At 46.0% G+C, this 26,904-nt stretch overlaps 1 protein-coding gene across 5 annotated transcripts in view; it reads left to right on the top strand.

Annotated features, from left to right (window-relative positions):
* The window catches only part of LOC137532271 (farnesyl pyrophosphate synthase-like), a 209,548-nt gene that overhangs the window by 148,445 nt on the left and 34,199 nt on the right, over positions 1–26,904 (top strand). For all 5 annotated transcript variants that reach the window (XM_068252601.1, XM_068252600.1, XM_068252604.1 and 2 more), the window contains one exon: positions 4,523–4,657. In XM_068252601.1, the coding sequence (XP_068108702.1) occupies positions 4,523–4,657 (135 nt within the window). The remainder of the gene's footprint in view (positions 1–4,522; positions 4,658–26,904) is intronic.

The raw sequence follows: 26,904 nt of genomic DNA, 5'->3' as shown, positions 1-26,904 counted from the left end.
CATATTAAAGTTTTAAAATTGTATATTGTGGTCTCTAGTAATGATCATAATCAGCTAATTACGATTGCACAAAATTTTGTGTACATCTTTGCAATTACGCCTATACATATCTATGATTTGTAAATTCATCGGATTATATACAGTATACAGTGGTGTGAAAAACTATTTGCCCCCTTCCTGATTTCTTATTCTTTTGCATGTTTGTCACACTTAAATGTTTCTGCTCATCAAAAACCATTAACTATTAGTCAACGATAACATAATTGAACACAAAATGCAGTTTTAAATGATGGTTTTTATTATTTAGTGAGGAAAAAAACTGCAAATCTACATGGCCATGTGTGAAAAAGTTATTGCCCCCCTTGTTAAAAAATAACTTAACTGTGGTTTATCACACCTGAGTTCAATTTCTGTAGTCACCCCCAGGCCTGATTGCTGCCACACCTGTTTCAATCAAGAAATCACTTAAATAGGAGCTGACACACAGAAGTAGACCAAAAGCACCTCAAAAGCTAGACATCATGCCAAGATCCCAAGAAATTCAGGAACAAATGAGAACAAAAGTACTGTAATTGAGATCTATCAGTCTGGTAAAGCTTATAAAGCCATTTCTAAAGGGTTGGGACTCCAGCGAACCACAGTGAGAGCCATTATCCACAAATGGCAAAAACATGGAACAGTGATGAACCTTCCCAGTAGTGGCCGGCCGACCAATATTACCCCAAGAGCGCAGAGAAAACTCATCCGAGAGGCCACAAAAGACCCCAGGACAACATCTAAAGAACTGCAGGCCTCACTTGCCTCAATTAAGGTCAATGTTCATGACTCCACCATAAGAAAGAGACTGGGCAAAAACGGCCTGCATGGCAGATATCCAAGGCGCAAACCACTTTTAAGCAAAAAGAACATTAAGGCTTGTCTCAATTTTGCTAAAAAAACATCTCAATGATTGCCAAGACTTTTGGGAAAATACCTTGTGGACCGACGAGACAAAAGTTTAACTTTTTGGAAGGTGCGTGTCCCGTTACATCTGCTGTAGAAGTAACACAGCATTTCAGCAAAAGAACATCATACCAAGAGTAAAATATGGTGGTGGTAGTGTGATGGTCTGGGGTTGTTTTGCTGCTTCAGGACCTGGAAGACTTGCTGTGATAGATGGAACCATGAATTCTACTGTCTACCAAAAAATCCTGAAGGAGAATGTCCGGCCATCTGTTCGTCAATTCAAGCTGAAGCGATCTTGGGTGCTGCAGCAGGACAATGACCCAAAACAAACCAGCAAATCCACCTCTGAATGGCTGAAGAAAAACAAAATGAAGACTTTGGAGTGGCCTAGTCAAAGTCCTGACCTGAATCCTATTGAGATGTTGTGGCATGACCTTAAAAAGGTGGTTCATGCTAGAAAACCCTCAAATAAAGCTGAATTACAACAATTCTGCAAAGATGAGTGGGCCAAAATTCCTCCAGAGCGCTGTAAAAGACTCGTTGCAAGTTATCGCAAACGCGTGATTGCAGTTATTGCTGCTAAGGGTGGCCCAACCACTTATTAGGTTCAGGGGGCAATTTCTTTTTCACACAGCTCCATATAGGTTTTGAGTTTTTTTCTTGCTAAATAATAAAAACCATCATTTAAAACTGCATTTTGTGTTCAATTATGTTATCTTTGACTAATAGTTAACGGTTTTTGATGAGCAGAAACATTTAAGTGTGACAAACATGCAAAAGAATAAGAAATCAGGAAGGGGGCAAATAGTTTTTCACACCACTGTACACATTTGTAATTTTCACATAATTTTGTCCCGACTTTGCCAGTGAATAGCAAAGTGCTATTGCTACATGCTATTGACATCAAAATGACTACATAGGTTAAGTAAAATACTGGGAACAAGTCAAAAAAAGAATGCAAATGCAAGGAAAAATATTTTTTAAACTCAGAAAAATTAACGTTTAAAAATCATGTTTCCTTTGCATTTTTAAAATTGATTTTCTCAAAAACTACATATAAGGACTGGCAGATCTCTCATTTTCCTTCAGCCTCTATACCCCAATCCAGGGCAGCTATCAGGGGAATACAACTGACACTGCAGTGAGGGGCCCAGGGCTTCTAGCTGCCCTGCCCTCCCCCCCTCCCAAAGCGCTAGAAGGGCCACATGTGCTGGCTGCGGGCCTGTGGCTCACTAACCAGCACACCGCATTCCAGCACTGAGAGAAGAGTGACATCAGCGCTTGAACGTGGGGAACAGATGAGTGAGCCCGTTTACAGCAGACTTTCTATACATGGGCAACACCTATATATGGCTACAGGCTACCTATACTGGCCTACCACTTATACCTGGCTTCCTATACTGGGGCTGGAACCACCTATGCCTTGCTACCTATACTGGGAACCACCCATACCAGGCTACCTATACTGGGGGCAACTATACCAGGCTACCTATACTGGGGCACCAACTATAGTTGAATACCTATACTGGGGCCCCATTATCTTGCTGGCCTATACTGGGGCACCAGCTATACCAGGCTACCTATACTGGGGCACCAGCTACACCAGGCTACCTATACTGGGGGGAACCCTTCCTGGATACCTTTACTGGGGGCAGCTATACTTGGCTTGGGCAGGGGGACAAGAGGTAACACAGGAGGATAAAAGAGGCACAGGGGGAACAGAAGCGGACAAAAGAGGCACAGGGAGAAAAGAGATGAGATGGGAACATGCGGTCACACAGAGGGACACAAAAGAGGCACAAACTGAGGTGAGACAGAGGGGGACAAAAGAGGCACAGGAAGAAAAGAGGGGGACAAAAGAGAACGGATTAAGGATAAGAACTGACCTACAAGTTCCTATCTCATTTGTTAACTGGGGACTACCTGTATTTTGCTAGTATTTGGCTTCACCTACAACATGTCATGGTCACGCCCACTTTTTGCCGCATCACGCTGTGCATGCCGCTATCTTCAGTGTCGGAACCATGCACATTTTTTGCCGCAGCGCACTTCGCGCACAGACACAGGTGTAGGGTGGCTAGTGGGCGGACACAGCAACCAGTGGGTGGACCTGGGGAGGAGGGGGCAGGCCTGATGATGTGCGAGGGGCCCCAAAATTTCTGATGGCAGCCCTGCCCCAATCTAATACCACACTCTTCACATATACGCCAAGCCCCCTTGTGAACAGGAGGCCAGTGCGCCTACCCGACTACGGTTACGCCGCAGGACTTCAGCGTGCAAGGTATAAAACAAGGCAAACAGGAAGGAGCATAACTAATAGCAACCACAGCTATAGTTACATGCACAGGAACAGATTGAAGGAATGCTTGCCAATCTAATTGCTGCCCCAGAGATAGCAAGCATCCACATAAGCACAGACTGGTTAAACAGGAAGGAGAGTAACTAATAGCAACCACAGCTATAGTTACGTACACGGGAACCGAACTAGTAAGAACAATACCAGTCATCAACGTGGTGATGACAGTGTCCAAGCTATCAGGACTGGAAGGACTTCACTGTACCCCCACGGGTACAGCAAACATCCAACTGAGCAAGGCAAGGTAAAGCAATACAATTCACACTTCACACGAAGGACCCAGCTAAGACAGAGCTGAATGCTATGATGGGCCAAGTGTGAGAGGAGGAGGAGACTTTTCTATGAACATCACCCAATATGAGCAGACATGCAAATGTCCACACAGCTGAATGGCAATCACTCAATCTTGTGCTAGTCTGATTGATAACATTGCACACTCTGTAGTCAGGAGGAGCTCCACTAATCAAAGTTGAGTGTGCCTCGACCTACACCTCTGCGTCCACCGAGGTGCTCAGAACATCAAAGCAGCAAAGAGGTCGGCACCACTCCAAACATGAAGAAAAGTTATTTTATTGCATCACCATTGTGGCTTAAACAATGACAAACGTTGTTTCGGGCATAGCCCTTTTTCAAATTGCAGCAGCCATCATGGCTGCTGCAAGTCCATGTTTGGAGTGGTGCCCACCTCTTTGCTGCTTTGATAGTCTGATTGATAACTACAGGCTGACTACAGATGGAAAGAACTCTCATTACAAATGCATGCAATATTATGCAGTAAAATGCATGTGAGGAATTCAGAGCTGCCTGGCCGCAATTCAACTGCAGCAAGCCAGCAGGACATGCTACAGGAGAAATTCTAACACTACAACATTAAAAAAAAATGTTTTTGACTTGTTCCCAGTGTTTCCCTAAACACAGGTAGCAATTTTGGTGATGATAGCATGTGTGGGGCCTTTGCTATTTAAAGTCGTCACAAAATGACATGAAATTAAGCAAAATTATTGATTAAATACGTTTACATGCAACATATATTACGAATTTTCATGAAATTTTGTATCGTAATTGCAAATTACGATGCAAAATTACGGCTATGCCAAATTTCTGCTGATCACTAGTGGTCTTTATTTTCTACACAACAAAAACCTAGTATTATCACAGAAGTACATACGCTTTTTATACCCACTGTACTTGCTGAACATTGTGCTGCTTTTCTCTCTACAGGATGATTATCGGGATTGTTATGGGGATCCTGCTGCGATGGGTGAGATGGGAAATGATATTGAGGAGAGCAAGTGTTCCTGGCTGGTGGTAGAGGCACTAAAAAGGGTCACACCTGAGCAGAGGATGCTTCTGGAGGTAAGCAGAACAGGCGAGATGCAGTGGGCTATACCAGGGAAGGGGGAGTCCTGGAGGTAAACAGAAAACACAAGTGGGGGAGGAGTCATGTTGGAGTAGAGGAGGGTTCTGGAGCTAAGCAGAGGACACAGGATGTGGTGGGCTACTCCAGGCGAAGGGAGATTCCTGGAGGTAAAGAGAAGGCACAAGTGGGGTAGAAGCTTTGCTTGGAGCAGTGTAGGCTTCTGGAGCTATACAAGAACAGGAGAATTGTATTAGACTCACTGTAACTTCCTTTTCTCAGATTTAGGTAGGATGGCTGTGCACCTTTAAAAACAAACACAAAGACAAAGGGAGCCCAAATAGTGCAATATGTCACCACATAGGAAAACATGAAGCAAGAAAAGTCATGCTTACAAAGGTAGGTTGCAGGCGGGGCCGAGGCAGAGGCTAAAGAGGCTCCAGCTTCAGGGTGCAGTGTAGAAGGGGGTGCACAACTCACTTAGCTATCATTCACCTATTGTGCTTGAAGCAGATAGAAATAAGAAAAGGGGATACATGGCAGTGACTGCAAGCCAGATATCTAGAGATTAAGGTGTTGGCGGTAGGAGGCCCGGGGGAGCCTCTTAGTCTAATAGCAATCAGTGTGTGACAGCTGGGGTGGGAGGGATGGAGGGGCGCACTTTGGTGTCTCAGCCTTGGGTGCTGGAGGGTCTTGTCCCGGCTCTGGTTGCAGGAGGGGCAACCAACCACTAGAATCAGGTGCTAAGTGGGGATTGAGGTGAAGGATCACCTTAGGAAAAAACACAGAGACAACGTGAACCCAATAGCACAATATGTCACTATTTTCTGAAATGAATGGGTCAACAACAAGAAATATACTCACAAAGGTAGGTTCCAATAAGGGGCAACCAACCACTTGAGGCAGGTGGAGAGAATCAGCCCCTCTCCACTTACGCAATCCAGTGATGACCGGATGGGATATGGTCACACTCTTTAAAAATTGTATATTAGATCTGCAGGAGGCTAAGCCACTGCATACTAAAACATACAAACCATCCCCTCGAGAAAACGCAGGGGAAGGTTAAATTTACCACAGCAAAGGTGAAGAGGCGCCCAGGATGATTAAAACTTCTTTAAAGAGGCGGCTTACCTCTCCATTGACACTAACGAGGATTTAATAACATGAAGATTTTTATTTGCACAGGCAACACATTTCCTGGGTCTTGACCACTTCCTCAGGCCAGTAACAGTCCCTGGCTATCTGGCTTGTTTGAAGTGGCACTGTTACTAGAGATGGCCCAACGGTTCGTCGGCGAACGGTTCCAGGTGAACTTTGGGTGGTTCGCCTTCTCCGGCGAAGGCGAACTTTCCCAGAAGTTCGGTTCGCCCCCATAATGCTCCATTAGGGTCAACTTTGACCTTCTACATCACAGTCAGCAGGCACATTGTAGCCAATCAGGCTACTCTCACTCCTGGAGCCACTCCCCCCGTATATAAGGCAGGGAGCGCCGGCCATTACACTCACTCGTCTGCCTGCAGTAATTAGAGAAGGGCAAGCTGCTGCAGACTGTCTCCCATAGGGAAAGATCAGTTAGGCTCTTGGCTTGTTAGCTTGCTCCTGGCTGATTCTTATTGCTATAATAGCACCCCACAACAGCTCTTTTGAGAGCTAATCTTCTTCTTATGATCTATTTTTTTTTTGCTGTGTGTCCCACTGATCTAACTATCACTTATGTTGCATAGACAGCTTTTGTAATTCATACTGTGTGTGTGCCACTGCCCGGCCCAGCACATTCAGTGACTACCTGTAGATCCAGTGTGCAGAAAAAGGGGCCTGTCGTCCTGATGATGCGCCACAGCATGTAACGGCGCGAAACGGCTGTCGACCTCCCCACCAGCCTGTACCTCTCTCAGCATTGTATGGGACGTGTAATTTATACCTTTAAACTTGTTCTAATACAAGCGAAGTTTTATCAAGGGATGTGCGAGGCCCCTTTTTCTGCATACTGGATCGACAATTATACTGCTTGGCCTTTTGCACTCCCTCAGTGATTCATTCAGCCTCCTGTGCATGGTTTCCTCTCCATCAATTTATACTTCAGTGACTACCTGTGTGTGTGATAGGCAGCTGCATATTGTAATACCCATTACTGCACTTGTGTTGCATAGACAGCTTTTGTAATTCATACTGTGTGTGTGTGCCACTGCCAGGCCCAGCACATTCAGTGACTACCTGTGTGTGTGATAGGCAGCTGCACATTGTAATACTCATTACTGCATATACCAAGCTGTTGTGTTGAGTGAACCCACCTCATCACTGCATATACCTACCTTTTGTGTTGAGTGAACCCACCTCATCACTGCATATACCTAGCTGTTGTGTTGAGTGAACCCACCTCATCACTGCATATACCTAGCTGTTGTGTTCAGTAAACCCACCATATCACAGCATATACCTAGCTGTTGTGTTCAGTGAACCCACCTCATCACAGCATATACCTAGCTGCTGTGTTCAGTGAACACACTTCATCAATGCATATACCTAGCTGTTGTGTTCAGTAAACCCACCTCATTACTGCATATACCTACCTGTTGTGTTCAGTGAACCCACCTCATTACTGCATATACCTAGCTGTTGTGTTCAGTAAACCCACCTCATCACTGCATATACCTACCTGTTGTGTTCAGTGAACCCACCTCATCACTGCATATACCTAGCTGTTGTGTTCAGTGAACCCACCTCATCACTGCATATACCTACCTTTGGTGTTGAGTAAACCCACCTCATCACAGCATATGCCTAGCTGTTGTGTTCAGTGAACACACCTCATCACTGCATATACTTACCTAGCTGTTGTGTTCAGTGAACCCACCTCATCACTGCGTATACTTACCTACCTTTTGTGTTGAGTGAACCCACATCATCACTGCGTATACTTACCTACCTTTTGTGTTGAGTGAACCCACATCATCACTGCATATACCTAGCTGTTTTGTTGAGTGAACCCACCTCATCACAGCATATACCTAGCTGTTGTGTTTAGTGAACCCACCTCATCACTGCATATACTTACCTAACTTTTGTGTTGAGTGAACCCACCTCATCACTGCATATACCTAGCTGTTTTGTTCAGTGAACCCACCTCATCACTGCATATACCTAGCTGTTGTGTCGAGTGAACCCACCTTATCACTGCATATACTTACCTACCTTTTGTGTTCATTGAACCCACCTCATCACTGCATATACCTAGCTGTGGTGTCATCATTGTCTGCCATAACCCACCTCATCACTGCATATACCTACCTTTGGTGTTGAGTAAACCCACCTCATCACAGCATATACCTAGCTGTTGTGTTCAGTGAACACACCTCATCACTGCATATACTTACCTAGCTGTTGTGTTCAGTGAACCCACCTCATCACTGCGTATACTTACCTACCTTTTGTGTTGAGTGAACCCACATCATCACTGCGTATACTTACCTACCTTTTGTGTTGAGTGAACCCCCATCATCACTGCATATACCTAGCTGTTTTGTTGAGTGAACTCACCTCATCACAGCATGTACCTAGCTGTTGTGTTCAGTGAACCCACCTCATCACTGCATATACTTACCTAACTTTTGTGTTGAGTGAACCCACCTCATCACTGCGTATACCTAGCTGTTTTGTTCAGTGAACCCACCTCATCACTGCATATACCTAGCTGTTGTGTCGAGTGAACCCACCTTATCACTGCATATACTTACCTACCTTTTGTGTTCATTGAACCCACCTCATCACTGCATATACCTAGCTGTGGTGTCATCATTGTCTGCCATAACAGATTCTTGTTAAAGGATTTAAAGTTAATTCATTTCAAATACAGCAAGCCCTCGAAAGTCCTCCTGTATTGTTATTTTTGGTCACTACCTCGGGACGTGCATGCTATGCCTGCTGCCTTCCTTGGATGTGTGGTGGTAGCCGTTCCTGCTCCTTTGCCCACAGCGTGCCTGCTGCCTTCCTTGGATGTGTGGTGGTGGTAGCCGTTTCTTAGGCTCCCACTCCAGACCGGAATCGAACCAGGATTCCCCGGACATTACCCCTGGTCAGTCACCATGGTATTGAGAAAGTACCATCAAAAGTTTTGCAAAGTTGAATGAATGGCAGACTTGCCCTCCATAACACATTCTTGGAAAATGCGTTCGAATTCCTTTGTCTTCCGCTGGGTCAAGGGTCCATCTGACCACAGATGCCTGGTCTGCAAAGCACAGACAGGGCAGGTACATTACTTATACAGCATGGGTCTCAGGTTCCCTCTTCAGACCGGAATCGAACCCTGATTCCCCGGCCATTACCCACTGGTCACAATGGCAGACTTGCCCTCCAGAACAGATTCTCGTGAAAGGCAAGAGGTGTCATCATTTTCCGCCATAACAGATTCTCGTTAAAGGATTTAAAGTTAATTCATTTCAAATACAGCAGGGCCTCGAAAGTCCTCCTCCTGTATTGTTATTTTTGGTCACTACCTCGGGACATGCATGCCATGCCTGCTGCCTTCCTTGGATGTGTGTGGTCGTAGCCGTTTCTTAGGCTCCAACTCTGGAATGGAATAGAACCAGGATTCCCCGGCCATTACCTGTGGTCACTCACAATGGCAGACTTGCCCTCCATAAAAGATTTTCGCCTCCTTGAGGAGGAGACCAACCTGGTGAATCTCAGTGAAGGCACCATCAGACTTGCCCTCCATAACAGATTCTCGTTAAAGGATTTAAAGTTAATTTCACATACACAGCAGGGCCTCGAAAGTCCTCCTCCTGTATTGTTATTTTTGGTCACTACCTCGGGATGTGCATGCCTGCCTGCTGCCTTCCGTGGATGTGTGGTGGTAGCCGTTTCTCAGGCTCTAACTCCGGACCGGAATAGAACCAGGATTCCCCGGCCATCACCCATGGTCACAATGGCAGACTTGCCCTCCATAATAGATTCTTGTTGCAGGTACTAAACTGCAAGCAGAAAATGTAATGGAAAAAAAAATAGATGTAAGCTTTAACAATGGTAGCGAAAGAACCATGGAAATTTGATAAGGCAGTCAGACATTACCTAACCAGACATCACTGAGTGAGGAAGAGCAATCTCGCCGTGGTGCGCAGTAGTCCAGCACGGCCGTCACTACACAAACAGCTTTTTGCGGTGCATTACACAGTGAGTTTGGTGTGTCAGTGTGAAGCAGTACACTAATTACACTACCTGATTGATGTATACACATGCAAGATGTTTTAAAGCACTTTAGGCCTGCAATTTAGCATTCAATGTGATTTCTGCCCATAAAACGCTGCTTTGCTTCAAATCCAGATTTTTCCCCGGGACTTTTGGCATGTATCCCACTCCACCACCTGGGGGTCCAGGTGTTAGACCCCTTGAAACCTCTTTTCCATCACTTTTTTGACCAGCATAAATGTTTCTAGTTTTCCAAGTTCGGCTCCCCATTGAAGTCTATTGCGGTTCGTAAAAGTTCGCGCGAACTGAACCTTCCGCGGAAGTTCGCAAACCCGGTTTGCGAACCGAAAAACGGAGGTTCAGGCCATCTCTAACTGTTACTGGCCTGAGGAAGTGGGCGAGACCCACAAAATGCATTGCCTGTGCAAATAAAAATCTTTGTTATTAAATCCTTGTTAGTGTCATTGGAGAGGTAAGCAACCTCATATTTTCTTATTTTTATTGTGCTTTTAACAACGTTTTATTCATCCTGGGCATCTCTTTACCTTTCCTGTACTTGTAGCGGGTGGAGTTGCACAAACCCTAGTCCACTTGGGTGTCCAGAAGGTGCTGGATATGGTCGCTGTCTTAGAAAATTAACTGATACTACGTGTGACAACATCATCCGAGACCAATAACACCCCTTCCCAAGAGGGTGGGAAGCACGAAAGGGGGTAAGACACCCAAAGATATATAAATCAAAGTTCAAAATAACTAAAATGAAAACTGAGAGGCAGCTTACCTCAATGACGACTTCATATAACCATGAGGTGTTTCGTGGGTCTGAGCCAACTTCCTCAAGCCAAAAACAATGCCAATGTTAAAGGTCAGCCAGGCAAAAGGAGCCTCTTTTCTCAGATGATCTCTTCGGCAATAGTAGTGGGTAATGGCTGCACTCCATAAACCTGAAGTGGAACCTATGGGTGGCTTGCATGCCACCATGGCAACTATCTATGAAAAAGGAAAGCTAGAATGAATCTGGTACCATTTTTCTTTTTCTCGAACTTTCTATGGCAGCACTATTGAGATGTAACTAGCCGAAAGAGGTGAAACGAGGGGATAAACAAACAAAAAATTACCAAAAGCGTTCATTTAAACATAAACGCAGCGGAAGTCTAAAAAATAATATGCCAAAACTTTGCATATTCGAAGTAAGCAGCATACAAGAATAGAAGGTGGACAAGAGGACCAGCTAGCTGCTCAGCAAATATCTATTATCCATAGAAACTCTGTTGGGTACCACCCATAAAGTGGATAGAGCGCAAGTTCAGTAGGGAGCCTTCTTGGATACATAGATTTTCCTTATTCGTTTAGCAATAAATATAGAAATAGTTCACCTAGGAGCTTCATATGAGGAGCACAAATTTAGCATAATCATATTTTTTGCATCATAATTTGTAATTACTATGTGAAATTAGAAAGCAAAATTTCAGGGAAAAGCATAATTTCAGTTGTAAATGTGATCAGGAACCATAATTTCATAATTGTTGCGTAATTTTCACATAATTTAATGTGGTAAATAACGAAGCCCCTATATATATAGATAGATAGATAGATAGATAGATAGATAGATAGATAGATAGATAGCCTGAACCTCCGATTTGTGGTTCGCGAACCTTCCGCGAAAGTTTGATTTGCGCTAACTTTCGCGAACCGCAGTAGACTTCAATGGGGAGGCGAACTTTGAAAACGACAAAAATGTATGCTAGCCACAAAAGTGATGGAAAAGATGTTTCAAGGGGTCTAACACCTGGAAGAGGGCATGGCAGAGTGGGATAGACGCCAAAAGTCCCCGGGAAAAATCTGGATTTGACGCAAAGCAGCGTTTTAAGGGCAGACATCACATTGAATGCTAAATGACAGGCCTAAAGTGCTTTAAAACATCTTGCATGTGTATACATCAATCAGGTAGTTGTAATGATCCGCTCAGCTGGCTGCACAGGCAGACAGCTGTTTGACCATTATTAAGTCTGTGGGATGCAGGTCTCTGGATAAGAGACCTGTCTTTGCTTTGCAAGCTTCAGACCTGCTCTGTTGAGGAATTTGCATATACTGATTATGCAAATTGCCTAGTCGCCTCCCTTGAAGGCTTGCAGCATAAATACCATGTGATCCCACAATCCTTTGCTGGTCATGGTTTGTTACTGTTGAAACACTCCTGGAGTGTCAGCCTTGCTATTGTCTGCTAAAGATTATCTTAGAGTATTCCTGGGGATTGCATTAGGCATCCCTATAGCACAGTCAGGTTGTATCATTGTATTGCCTGTTCTGTCTTCTGTTTGTCCTTGCGATTACACGGTCGCCAGCGGTTGGCGATGGTGAATCGTTTGTTTCTGTACTTGGATCACACTTGCTCTGGCGGAAAGAGCAGTGGATCCTGCTAGCCTGTTTCTGTGCTTGGAACACACTTGCTCTGGCGGAAAGAGCAGTGGATCCTACTAAGCTCTGTTTCTGTACTTGGATCGCACTTGCTCTGGCGGAAAGAGCAGTGGATCCTGCTAACTCTTTTTCCCTACTTGGTTCACACTCGCTCTGGCGGAAAGAGCAGTGGATCCAGTGGCGTAGCTAAGGAGCTGTGGGCCCCGATGCAAGTCTTACAATGGGGCCCCTCAAGCACTCTATATATAACAATTGATACGGCGCACCAAAACCTGCCAATTGTAACTACAGTGTCAGAGGAGCAAGAAGGGGATGGGGAACAGCTTGTTAATGATTGCCACTATTCAAAGTATCTATAGAAATGATTATTATGAGCACAGGACCAATAGAGAGCTAATACTGTAGTTGAGGGAGGGCCCTTCGGGGCCCCTCTGGCCCAAGGGCCCCGATGCGGTCGCTACCGCTGCACCCCCTATTGCTACGCCCCTGAGTGGATCCTTCCTGTCCTGTCCCTGAACCTAGATCGCACTCGCTCTGGTGGAAGAGTGGTGGATCTTATCTGACCTATTCCTGTTTCTGTTCATTTGTCTGTCTGGATCGCACTCGCTCTAGCGGTAGCAGCGGTGGTTCCAGTGGCGGACACAGGCAGCAGTGGGCCCCTGTGCAAAATATCAATTGTGGGGCCCCCTGCGCGCCAAAAAATGGGCGTGGCTATAACCTACGACGCGCGAAGCACGCCGCAGCAAAAAATGGGTGTGGATAGAACCTGCGGCGCGTAGCGCCGCGGCAAAAAATGGGCGTGGCAATGACCGGATAAGGGCGGAGCTAACTGTAATTTAAAGTGATCCCGGGGTGAGAGTGATATGGAGGCTGCCATATTTATTTCCTTTTAAACAATACTAGTTGCCTGGCGGCCCTGCTGATCTATTTGGCTGCAGTAATAAACTGAATTACACCAGCAACAAGCATGCAGCTTAATCTTCTCAGTTCTGACAATATTGTCAGAAACCCCTGACCTGCTGCATGCTTGTTCAGGGTCTATGGTTGAAAGAATAAGAGGCAGAGGACCAGAACGGCAACCAGGCAACTGGTATTGCTTAAAAGGAGAGAAATATGGCAGCCTCAATATTATTCTCACCTCAGGTTCCCTTGAAAAGTGCAACGCAAAGACAGTGGGCCCAGGTTTTGGTGACCCTTTCCCCAGAAAATACACATAATGTGAGCAGATATGCCCAGAAAATACGCGCAATCATGTCGGCAGATATGCCCAGAAAATACGCGCAATCATGTCGGCAGATATGCCCAGAAAATACGCGCAATCATGTCGGCAGATATGCCCAGAAAATACGCGCAATCATGTCGGCAGATATGCCCAGAAAATACGCGCAATCATGTCGGCAGATATGCCCAGAAAATACGCGCAATCATGTCGGCAGATATGCCCAGAAAATACGCGCAATCATGTCGGCAGATATGCCCAGAAAATACGTGCAATCATGTCGGCAGATATGCCCAGAAAACACATGCAATCATGTAGCAAATTTGCCCAGAACATACATGCAATCATGTGGCAGACCTGCCCAGAACATACACGCAATCATGTGGCAGACCTGCCCAGAACATACACCTGCTAAAATAAATAATAAAAAAAACCATTTACTCACCTGCAGCAGCAGACCTCCTGTCCCAGCCTCCATCCAGCGCGCAGCTCCCATGGGTGGTTGGGTGGATAGGTAGCCTGGTGGGTAGGTAGGTAGGCAGCCCTTAGCCGGGTGGGTAAGTAGCCTGGTGGGTGGCTGGGTAGCCGGGTGGGTGGGTAGCCTGGTGGGTAGGTAGCCTGGTGGGTGGGTAGGTGTGTGGTTAGGTAGCTGGGTGGGTGGGTAGGTAGCCTGGTGGGTCTTTAGGTAGGTAGCCTGGTGGGTTGGTAGGTAGCCGGGTGGGTAGGTAGGTAGGTAGCCTGGTGGGTGGGTAGGTAGCCGGGTGGGTGTGTAGGTAGCCGGGTGGGTGGTTAGGTAGCCGGGTAGGTAGCCAGGTGGGTGGTTAGGTAGCCGGGTGAGTGGTTGGGTAGCCGGGTGGGTAGCCAGGTGGGTAGGTAGCCGGGTGGGTAGGTAGCCGGGTGGGTAGGTAGGTAGCCGGGTGGGTAGGTAGCCGGGTGGGTAGGTAGCCGGCAGGGTGGTTAGGTAGCTGGGTGGGTAGGTAGACGGGTGGGTGGTTAGGTAGCCGGGTGGGTAGGTAGCCGGGTGGGTGGTTAGGTAGCCGGGTGGGTGGGTAGATGTGTGGGTGGTTAGGTAGCCGGGTGGGTAGCCGGGTGGGTGGTTAGGTAGCCGGGTAGGTAGCTGGGTGGGTAGGTAGCCGGGTGGGTGGGTAGGTATCCGGGTGGGTGGGTAGGTAGCCGGCAGGGTGGTTAGGTAGCTGGGTGGGTAGGTAGCCGGGTGGGTAGACGGGTGGGTGGTTAGGTAGCCGGGTGGGTAGGTAGCCGGGTGAGTGCGTAGATGTGTGGGTGGTTAGGTAGCCGGGTGGGTGGGTAGCCGGGTGGGTAGGTAGTCGGGTGGGTGGTTAGGTAGCCGGGTGGGTAGGTAGCCGGGTGGGTGGTTAGGTAGCCGGGTGGGTAGGTAGCCGGGTGGGTGGGTAGGTAGCCGGCAGGGTGGTTAGGTAGCCGGGTAGGTAGCCGGGTGGGTAGGTAGCCGGCAGGGTGGTTAGGTAGCCGGGTAGGTAGCCGGGTGGGTAGGTAGCCGGGTGGGTGGTTAGGTAGCCGGGTAGGTAGCCGGGTGGGTGTGTGGGTATCCGGGTGGGTAGGTAGCCGGGTGGGTGGGTAGGTAGCCGGCAGGGTGGTTAGGTAGCCGGGTGGGTGGGTGGGTAGGTAGCCGGCAGGGTGGTTAGGTAGCCGGGTGGGTAGGTAGCCGGGTGGGTGGTTAGGTAGCCGGGTAGGTAGCCGGGTGGGTGTGTGGGTATCCGGGTGGGTAGGTAGCCGGGTGGGTAGGTAGCCGGCAGGGTGGTTAGGTAGCTGGGTGGGTGGTTAGGTAGCCGGGTGGGTGTGTGGGTATCCGGGTGGGTAGGTAGCCGGGTGAGTGTGCGGGTATCCGGGTGGGTAGTTAGCCGGGTGGATGGGTGTGTAGCTATCCGGGTGGGGGGCCCGACTCCTATCCTCCCTCACTCACCTCGGGGCCCCCCTCCCGGTATGCGCGGCGGCGGCGGCGGCGGCGGGCGGGAGAGCAGAAAATCCAGGAAGTCTCCGCCGGGGCTGCAGCAGACACTAGAGGCTGCTGCCGCTTGGTCTCCCGTGTCTCCAACTTTGTACACTGCTCGCTACTAAACCAGGAAGTAGCGAGCAGTGTACAAAGTTGGAGACACGGGAGACCAAGCGGCAGCAGCCTCTAGTGTCTGCTGCAGCCCCGGCGGAGACTTCCTGTATTTTCTGCTCTCCCGCCGCATCGCATGAGGGGGAGGGGGGGGGCGATGTGAGGGGGGAGGACAGGAGTCGGGGCCCCCCAGGTTAAAATAAAAGGTAAAATAAAAAAAAAAACCCTGCAATACTTAATGGGCCCCTGAAGCAGCGGAACTTCAGGGGCCCTCGTGCGGCGGCACGGCCTGCACGGCCGTATGTCCGCCACTGGGTGGTTCCTTTTGTACTCTGTCTGGGAGTGTAGGCCAGAGCTGCGGTTGCTGCTGGCTACTCCTTCTCTCTGTCTTGTCTGATACGAATGCTTGCTGTAGGCTCGGTGGGGTAACCGTTAAGCAAGCATTCGCGCTCTCTGTTTTGTGTTTGTTTGGCGTTGGTTTGTTAGGGTGGCGTGCTTGTCTCTGTTGCGCTTAACGTGCGGAGACCGCGCAGTAAAAGCGTTCGCTGTTGCGAATGAGTGCGGTGTTCGTGTTTAGCTAGCATTTGTTATTTTCCGTATCTTCTCATTGTTGTTTGCTGTGCCTTTGCTACTCTCATGCTCTGTCTTGCTCAGTCTTGTGTCACTTCTGGCAATCGCCTCTCGCGATTGCGTTCCTACTTTTTTTCTGCTGTTGTGTGTTCACCGTCGCGGGTTGGCGACTAGATTGGTGCACACACATACATTCTGTCCCTGTGCTCATTCTCATTGGCAATCGCATCTCTTGCGATTGCGCTCTCACTTGGTTTCCACTGTTGTGTGTTCGCCGTCGCAGGTTAGTGACGAGATTGGTGGACATACATACATTTCTTCTGTGCTTATTCAGTCTTGTGTCGCTGTTAGCAATCGCCATCTCTTGCGATTGCTTTCCCACCTGATCTTCACGGTTGTGTGTTCATCGTCGCTGGATGGCGACTAGATTAGTGGACACACATACACCCTGTTGCTGTACTCTCTCTCTTTAAAGGCTATCTTGCCCTGCATTGCTACCCTTTGTACAATTCCTATCTGGCATCTGTGGCTGGGCAGAGGATCTGTTCCTCTGCACTCCACGGCTCCATCTGCTAGCAGGAATTCCCCTCTACAGGTGCATTGCACATTTTGCTGGGTTCTCTCAGATTATACGCTTGTGGAGGATTTCCGCAGTGTCAGCACGCGTCCTGTGCGCTGACCACGGAAAGAATTCCACAATTGTTACAGTAGTGTAATTAGTGTACTTCTTCACACTGACACACCAAACTCACTGTGTAACAAATGTATCAAATTTGGTCTGTCCATAAAGAAGCAACGACCTTATCTATGGTGTGCCCCCCCACCCCACCCCACCCCCAGAGACACTCATATAGCCGGCGGTCATTGCTTCATTGTGATACGCAAGCCCCTTCACCGTGGCAAGGTAATGATCACGAAGGGGAATGGGCACATGTACATGCCTTTTGTTTTGTTGTTGCAGAAAAATTAGGCAGGCATGTACACGCACCAGAAAAATTATTATAGCGGCCACTGCTAGCAGCGGCCTTAAAAATTCATGAATCCACCTGGAGTCCTGGACCCTGTTGGTGGTGGAGGAGAAGGCAGTCAATCAGCCTGCGGGCAGATATGCTGTGTGGGGAGCGACTTAGTGTTGGGGCAGGCAGTCACACGGCGTGCAGGCAGGGATGCTGTGCGTGGGGGCTGACTTAGTCTTCGGGCAGACCTAACCAGGCTTTGCAGACCAGGCATCCGTAGTAAGATGGACCATTGACCCAACGCTGTGTGCCAGAGATGTCGCCACTTGCCTTTCAACATCACGGTATAGTTAAGGTTTTGCCTCTTTTGAGAAAAAAATGTAGCCTGGTATCTTCCACTGCAGTGTGTGGCTTTGCTTTTGTGTGCTGCTTTTCCTCAGGTAGTCATCCCATTGCAGTTTGTGCTTTGTAATCATGTGCCTTCGTAAGGTAGTTGTCCCTACGTGGGTCTTAGTCTTTCCATGGCTCAATTTTCGGTGGGAGAGAGTACAGATGGCATTGCTCTCATCTGAGGCAGACACACAAAAAAATTTCCACACCTCTGAGCCCTGGGGTGGTGGCACTTTGGTGGTGGCGGCCGACTGAGTGTTAAGTGGGGTGCCAGAATCAGAGCAGGAGGAGGAAGTTATGTCACGCTTCCTTGCGGAAGCTGAGAAAGATGAGGTGTTCTGTGTTAAATAGTCAACTACGTCCTGACAATATTGGGGGTTGATAGCACGTGCCTTCTTCTGAACACTGTACTTTGGTCAAGGGCCGCACAACACCACAAGAGCGCGACCTCGAACAGACCTGCCAGGTGGCCTGTCTCTGCCTTTTGTTTTGTCCATATTGGGGGGGATGAAGTGAAAGGTATGCACTGACTTGACTAATACAATGTGCAGTCACACAGGTGCACTTAACAGGTATGCACGGAGTGGTAAATCACACTGCGTGCACTCACGTAGGTAGGTGGGTGCACTGAACACAACAGGTAGGTATATGCAGTGATGGGTATTACAAATGTGCACCTGTCACACACAGACAGGTACCGGACAGGCACAGTGACATTGCGTGCGCTCATGTAGGTAGGTGGGTGCACTGAAGTGAGCAACAGGTAGTAGGCATATGCAGTAATGAGTATTACAATGTTCACCTGTCACTTACAGTCAGGTAGCATACAGGCACAGTTATACTGCGTGCACTCAACTCACGTTGGTAGGTGGGTGCACTGTGAACAACAGGTAGGTAGGTATATGCAGTGATGGGTATTACAATGTGCACCTGTCACACACACATGTAGTCACTGAATGTGCTGGGCCTGGCAGCGGCACACACACAGTATGAATTATCAAGGCTGTCAATGCAACACAAGTGTCAGTCGGGCACACAGAAAAAAAAAATCACAAGAACAAGATTAGCTTTTAAAAGAGCTGTTGTGGGGTGCTATTTTAGCAATAGTTACATAGTTATTTTGGTTGAAAAAATACATACGTCCATCGAGTTCAACCAGAGAACAATAAGAATCAGCAAGGAGCAAGCTAAGAAGCCTACAAGAGCCTAACTAAACTTTCCCTATGAGAGTCTGCAGCAGCAGCAGCTGTCCCTTCTCTATTTACTGCAGGCACACGAGTGAGTAAAATGGCCGGTGATGCCTGCCTTTTATAAGGGGCTCCAGGAGGGAGAGTAGCCTGATTGGCTACAATGTGCCTGCTGACTGTGATGTAGAGAGTCAAAGTTGACCCTAATCGTGCATTATGTGGACGAACCAAACTTCCGGTAAAGTTTGCGGTTCTCCGTGATCGCAAACCACCGGAAGTTCACTGGGAACCGTTCGCCGGCAAACCGTTCTGGCTATCTTCACCAAATTGCTAAGTATATTAGGAAGAATAATGGGAACAAGTCAAAACAATTTTTCAAAAAAGACCTTGTAGTTCTTGAGAAAGTCAGTTTTAAAAATGCAGAGGAAAAATGTTTTTTAACCACTTCAGGATCACAGTTTTTTTTCCCTTAAAAACCAAAACAACTTTCACATTTCAGCGCTCCTCCCATTCATTCAGTGATAACTTTATTGTTACTTATCACACTGAAATTATCTATATATAGTTTTTTTCGCCACAAATTATGCTTTCTTTGGGTGGTAGTTTTTGCTATTGTAATGATCCGCTCAGCTGGCTGCACAGGCAGCCAGCTGTTTGACCATTCCTTATGTCTGAGAGATGCAGGTCTCTGGAAAAGAGACCTGGCTTAATCTTGCAACTTTCAGAGTTGCTTTGCTGAGGAATTTGCATACATGCAAATTGCTCAGCTGTCTCGTTGGAGGGCTGGCAGTATAAAAGCCTGCTGCTGACCAGAAGGCTTCGCTGGTCATAACGGTTTGTTAAATCACTCCTGGAGTGTCAGCCTTTCCTGTTGGATTGTTGTAGCTAGCTTAGAGTAATTCTGGGGACTGCACTAGGCAGCCTCTCTAGTGCAGTTAGCCTGCTTATCTGTTTTGTCTGTATTGTCTCTCTGTTGCGATTGTCCTGTCGCCAACGGTGGTCATCAGGAAATCGTTCTGTCTGTCTGTGGGTGCTAACCATGGCAGTGGTTGTTACTGGTAGCCCCTTCTGTTTTATCTGTCTTACTTGGATTGCACTAGCCTCTAGCGGTAGCGGCTGTGGACCCTTCTGATCGCTTTCTTGGAGTATAGCTGGAGCAGCGGTTGCCACCAGCTATCTCATCTGTCTGTCTTGCTTGGATCGCACTCGCTCTGGCGGAAAGAGCAGTGGATCCTGCTAACTCTGCTTCTATACTTGGATCGCACTCGCTCTGGCGGTAAGAGCAGTGGATCCTGCCAGCTCTGTTACTTTACCTAGATCGCACTCTGAGAGTGACTCAAATGGTAACTGAACCAACTAGGGGGAATGCGTTACTGGATCTGATCATTTCTAATAGACCAGATAATGTATCAAATGTGCAGGTTCAAGAACATTTGGGAAATAGTGATCACAACATGATAACGTTTGAGCTGGTGACTGATAGGCCACGGGGCAGCGGGACCACTAAAACTATGAACTTTAGAAAAGCAAAGTTCACTCAAATTAGGCAGGCACTAAGTTTGGTGAACTGGGATAATGTACTACAAGGGGAAGACACTGAAGGGAAATGGCAAGCTTTTAAACTTATACTCAATCAATACTGTAGTATGTATATCCCATATGGAAACAAAATGTCTAGGAATAAAAAAAGGCCTCTATGGATGAATAGAAAGGTTAAAGATAAAATGAAGAGGAAAAAGAATGCCTATAAGGTCTTAAAACAGGAGGGGACCGAGGCTGCACTAAGCAATTATAAGGAGTGCAATAAAAATTGTAAAAAAGAAATTAGGCAGGCAAAGATTGAAGCTGAAAAACAAATCGCTAAGGATATCAAATCTAACCCAAAAAAGTTTTACAAGTACATTAACTCTAAAAAAAGAAAGGTTGACTGTATAGGACTCCTAAAGGATGAGGATGGGAACTCAATGGTGGATGACCAAGGTAAGGCAGAGTTATTAAATGCTTTCTTTGCTTCTGTCTTCACAAAAGAAACAGCACTGTTGCAAACTACAGAGGCGGAAGAGTCTCAATCTTCTAACTGTAATATTAAATACTTAACGCAGGAAGAAGTGAAGGCAAGACTAAATAAATTAAAAATAGACAAGGCACCTGGCCCGGATGGCATGCATCCTCGGGTCCTAAGGGAATTAAGTTCAGTTATAGATAAACCCCTTTATCTTATCTTTTGTGACTCTCTTGCAACTGGCAGAGTCCCAGTGGATTGGCGTACAGCCCACGTTTTCCCATTATTTAAGAAGGGCAAAAAATCTGATCCAGGAAATTATAGACCTGTAAGTTTAACATCAGTTGTATGCAAACTATTTGAGGGGTTACTAAGAGATACTATACATGACTTCATAGTAGAAAATAATCTTATTTCTCAGCATCAACATGGGTTTACTAAAGACAGGTCCTGTTTGACTAACATGCTCAGCTTTTATGAGGTAGTGAATGCTAATATGGATATTGGGAATGCTGTAGATGTGATATACTTGGACTTTGCAAAGGCCTTCGACACTGTTCCCCACAAAAGTCTGGTGCAAAAGTTGAGGATGCAAGGACTGGGGAAGAGTCTGTGTTCATGGATAGGGAACTGGCTAATGGACAGAAAACAAAGAGTTGTGGTCAATGGATCATACTCAAAATGGGAGACTGTTAGCAGTGGGGTCCCACAGGGGTCTGTTCTGGGTCCAGTGCTCTTCAATTTATTTATTAATGACCTAGTAGATGCAGTAGTGAGCAATGTTGCTATTTTTGCAGATGATACAAAATTGTGCAGAATCATTAACTCTCAGGAAGATAGTGTCATATTGCAACAGGATCTGGATAGGATGGCTATATGGGCACATACATGGCAGATGAAATTCAATGTTGACAAATGTAAGGTCATGCATTTTGGACGTACTAATGGTCTAGCACCATACAAAATAAATGGGATACAGTTGGGGACATCAAACTTGGAGAAGGACTTAGGAGTACTCATTGACAACAAGTTAAATAATCGTACTCAATGCCAAGCAGCTGCAGCTAAAGCTAACAAAATTTTGGGATGCATTAAAAGGGAAATAAAAACTCGAGATGCTAGCATAATATTGCCCCTGTTTAACTCTCTAGTAAGGCCACATCTGGAATATGGAATTCAGTTCTGGGCACCACATTACAAAAAAGATATTGCAGTTTTAGAGCAGGTGCAGAGACGAGCAACAAAATTGATGCTTGGGATGGAAGGTCTCACTTATCGAGAAAGGTTAGATAAACTGGGTTTATTTAGTCTAGAGAAAAGACGCCTTAGAGGGGATCTAATTAACATGTATAAATACATCAGAGGGCAATATAATACCTTGGCGGATGAGCTTTTTGTCCCTAAGCCTTCTCAAAGGACTAGAGGACATGATCTGCGCATGGAGGAAAAATGTTTTAGCCATTTATTTAGGAAAGGGTTCTTTACAGTAAGAGTGATTAAGATGTGGAATGCATTGCCACAGGAAGTCGTTATGGCAAACTCTATACCTGCATTTAAAGGGGGCTTAGATGCTTTCCTTGCGTTGAAAGACATCCATGGCTACAATTACTAGGTAATGCCTAATGATGCTGATCCAGGGATTTTATCTGATTGCCATTTGGAGTCGGGAAGGAATTTTTCCCTTTAGGGGCTAATTGGACCATGCCTTGTAAGGGTTTTTTCGCCTTCCTCTGGATCAACAGGGATATGTGAGGGAGCAGGCTGGTGTTGTACTTTATTCTGGTTGAACTCGATGGACGTATGTCTTTTTTCAACCAAAATAACTATGTAACTATGTAACTATGTAACTATGCACTCGCTCTGGCGGAAAGAGCAGTGGATCTTTCCTATCCTACTTCCCGCCTGTCTGTCTTGTCTGATACGAACGCTTGCTGTAGGCTCGGTGAGGTAACCGTTAAGCAAGCGCTCGCATTCTCTGTTTCGTGTTTGTGTGGCAGGGGTTAGTTAGGCGTGCTTGTCTCTGTTGTGCTTAACACGCAGAGACCGCGCTGTAAACGCGTTCGCTGTTGCGAATGAGTGCAGTGTTCGCGTTTAGTTAGCGTTTGTTATTTTCCTTATCTTCTCATTGTATGAGTTGCTGTGCCTTTGCTACTCTCGTGCCCTGTCTTGCTTAAGCCTTGTGTCACCTCTGGCAATCGCCTCTCTCGCGATTGCGTTCCTACTTCGCATCTGCTGTTGTGTGTGCACCGTCGCGGGTTGGCGACTAGTTTGGTGCACATACATACATTCTGTCTCTGTGCTCATTCTCATTCGCAATCGCTTCTCTTGCAATTGCGTTCTCACTTGGTTTCCTCTGTTGTGTGTCCACCGTCGCAGGTTGGCGGCTAGATTGGTGGACATACATACATTCCTCATCTGTGCTTATTCGGTCTTGTGTTGCTGTTAGCAATCACCATCTCTTGCGATTGCCTTCTCACCTGATCTTCATGGTTGTGTGTTCATCGTCGCAGGGTGGCAACTAGATTGGTGGACACACATACCCTCTGTCGCTTTGCTCTCTCTCTTTCAGGGCTATCTTGCCCTGCGTTTCTTCCCTTCATACAATTCCTGTCTGGCGTCTGTGGCAGGGCAGAGGATCTGTTCCTCTGCACTCCACAGCTCCATCTGCCGACAGATATTTCCCTCTACAGGTGCGTTGCACCTTTTGCTGGGTTCTCTCAAATTATACGCTTGTGGAGGATTTCCGCAGTGTCAGCGCACATCCTGTGCGCTGACTACGGAGAGAATTCCACAATCGTTACAGCTATGAATTATTTTATTTTATATGCATGGTAAAAGGAATAATAAGGAAAAAAAGAAAAAAAATGAATATTTCTTAGTTTTCAGCCATTATAGTTTTAAAATAAAATGTGCTATGGTACATTAAATCCACACATTTGCCCATTTGTCTGGTTTATTACAACATTTAAATTGTGTCCCTAGTACAATGTATGGTGATAATATTTTATCTGGAAATAAAGGAGCATTTTTCCATTTAGGGATTTTTAATACTTTTTCACTTATTACAACAACTTTTTTTTGCAAAAATCACAGTGATATACTCTCATGACATCCGTATTAGAAAAGTCCCTAAGGTAACTATTTATGTAAAAAAAATTAAATGATGTAATTTTTTTTAATTTTTTTAACAAGTGTTTTATTTCTATAACTGTGGGGCAGGGTTGGAAGGGGTTAAAAGTAATACAATAAAAAATAATAATAATAAACTTTCTATGTAAAACAGTATAGTGGCATCAAGTGGTGTATTTTACTTTTTGGCCACAAGATGGTGCTACTGAGACCGTGTTTCTATTAATAGAACACGGCTGAACACGGAAGTGTCGGGTCTGAGAGCTTGCGTGACGTTTGCAAGCTCTCCAAAGACACGGGAACGGTGATCGGGATTGAGAATCAAAAGATTCTCACATCCTGATCACAGATGGAGGGGGCTGCGACGGTGGATCGACGGTAAACAGCGCGGGGATCATGAACGTGACGGTAAGGCAGCAGTACGCATATCTACCCCCCTGATCCGCACGTGTAGTTTAAAGGGACGTAGATATGCGTACCAAGGATCCTAAAGTGGATAAACTGTCATTTTTTCTGAGTTTACAAAACATTTTTCGGTATTTATCCGTTAGCCGGGCGCATCCGGCAGGTGGCGACAAAACTCCACCAGAGTTACATCTTTCCCTACTATCCATGGCGGCCTGGAGGGGGAATAGTAATTAGCGCCACCTGCCGGATGCGCACAGCTAACTGATAAGTACCCATTTTTCCTTTGCATTTTTAAAATCCATTTTCTGAAACTACAAGGTCTTTTTGAAAAATGATGGTGATGATAACTTGCATGAGGGCTTCGCTATTAACCACTAAAGTGAGCACAAAATTATGGGAAAATTACGCAAAATTACTAATGGATTACACAATCAAATCCAAATCGTAATTACATATGGCTGTAATTGCCAAAATGTACACAAAGTTTTGCATAAGAGTAAGTAGATTATGGTCATCACAATCTTTATAGCTTTTTCTGTATCCAGAGAATTGATGAAAGGCCTATCAGACTTTCTAAAAGATTGTCGGCTTTCAGATAGGTTTTAATAAAGACCGCAACTTCTGATTTCAACAGAAATGTGAAAGACTGGAAATGCACAATCCTGATTCAAATGGAATTCTGATTTGACCCTCTAGGTAGACATAATAGTGTTACATATGACCACTCTGGAAAAACTGTATAAGGGATCCTTAGCCCTGCAAGGTATGAATGGCAGACACTCTGCTGCCCAATGTTACAGCAAGCAAGTTACTACAAGTGATATACTAACAAGTCTGTTCCCACCTGACATACAAAGGCCATCACCATCTTACAACAGCTAACACGATGAATAAGTGTCCTTTTGTTTTCAGACACCTGCATAGTAAGTGACAAGAGGGTGAGATATACTGCTGGAAATATGAGTATTATTAATTGCCATCTTCAATATTTTAATTTTGTTCTTAACTTATGACTTGAGAACAGTACACACAGGGTCGTAGCAATAGGGGTTGCAGAGGTTGCGACCGCATCAGGGCCCTTGGGCCAGAGGGGCCCCGAAGGGCCCTCCCTCAGCTACAATATTAGCTCTCTATTGGTCCTGTGCTCATAATAATCGCTTCTATAGATGCTTTGAATAGTGGTAATCATTAACAAACTGTTCCCCACCCCCTTCTTGCACCTCTGACACTGTGGTTGCCATTGACAGGTTTTGGTGCGCCATATCAATTGTTATGTTATATGTTATGTATAGAGTGCTTGGGGCCCCATTGTAAAACTTGCACCGGGGCCCACAGCTCCTTAGCGACGCTACTGAGTGCACAGATTTTGAGGAGTTATGCAATTCTCTAGTTGAAGGTTGGTAATATGTAAATCACGAAAGGTATGCAGAATTATGTTTATGTAATGCACACTTTTTTTTGGGCATAAATAACAGAAAAATGTGTACTGGGCATGCTGAAGGGACCTACAGTAAATGTAAAAATTCTAAACAAAAGGTGAAAATTATAAGGGTAATTTATTGTGATAATGTTTTTGGAAATTTGCACTAAGCATAATTAATCCTATGGTTATTGCAAACATACAGTGGGATGCGAAAGTTTGGGTAACCTTGTTAATCGTCATGATTTTCCTGTATAAATCATTGGTTGTTACAATAAAAAAGGTTAGTTAAATATATCATATGCAGAGTACCCCAACCCTGTCCTCAAGGCCCACTAACTGCATGTTTTGCAGAAAACCACAAACATGCACAGGTGAGGTAATTAGTGTCTCAGCAGAGCTGATTAACTACCTCTGGATTTCCACAAACCATGCACTGTTGGTGGGCCTTGAGGACAGGGTTGGCGAACACTGTATATAGGAGACCCACACAGTGATATTTGAGAAGTGAAATTAAGTTTATTGTATTTACAGAGAGTGTGCAATAATTGTTTAAACAAAATTAGGCAGGTTCATAAATATAGGCACCACAAAAAAAGAAATAAAATCAATATTTAGTAGATCCTACTTTTGCAGAAATTACAGCCTCTAAAGGCTTCCTGTAGGTTCCAATGAGAGTCTGGATTCTGGTTAAAAGAATTTTGGACCATTCCTCTTTACATAACATCTCTAGTTCATTCAGGTTTGATGGCTACTGGGCATGCACAGCTCTCTTTAACTCACACCACATATTTTCAATGCGTACATGTGAATTTGGCGCTGGTAGACTTGGGCGCAGGATCCAGCTGTTATATGGCTGGTCCTGCTTCTGCACAAGTCCGGGGCATTTTAATTACTATTCCCCCTCCAGGCCGCCATGGATAGTGGGGGAATGAAATAATTCGGCTTCCAGCGATTGCTGGAGGCCGAATTATTGTGTTTTTTAAGCAACGTCAGAAGACGGAGCCGACCTTCCTCACTGAGCGCCGCTATAGACTGATTCCCATTACAGTCTATGGCGGCGCTGGCTGCGCCCAAAGTTAGCAGCGCTGAAAAGCACTGCTCCGATTTTCAATTATATTCAGATCTGGGGACTGAGATGGCCATTCCAGAACGTTGTACTTGTTTCTCTGCATGAATGCCTTAGTGGATTTTGAGCAGTGTTTAGAGTCGTTGTCTTGTTGAAAGATCCAGCCCTGGAGCAGCTTCAGCTTTGTCACTGATTCCTGGACATTGGCCTCCAG

This window comes from Hyperolius riggenbachi, chromosome 9 (genome assembly GCF_040937935.1).
Source record: "Hyperolius riggenbachi isolate aHypRig1 chromosome 9, aHypRig1.pri, whole genome shotgun sequence".
Taxonomy (NCBI): domain Eukaryota; kingdom Metazoa; phylum Chordata; class Amphibia; order Anura; family Hyperoliidae; genus Hyperolius; species Hyperolius riggenbachi.
This window is presented reverse-complemented; position numbering and strand designations above follow the sequence as displayed.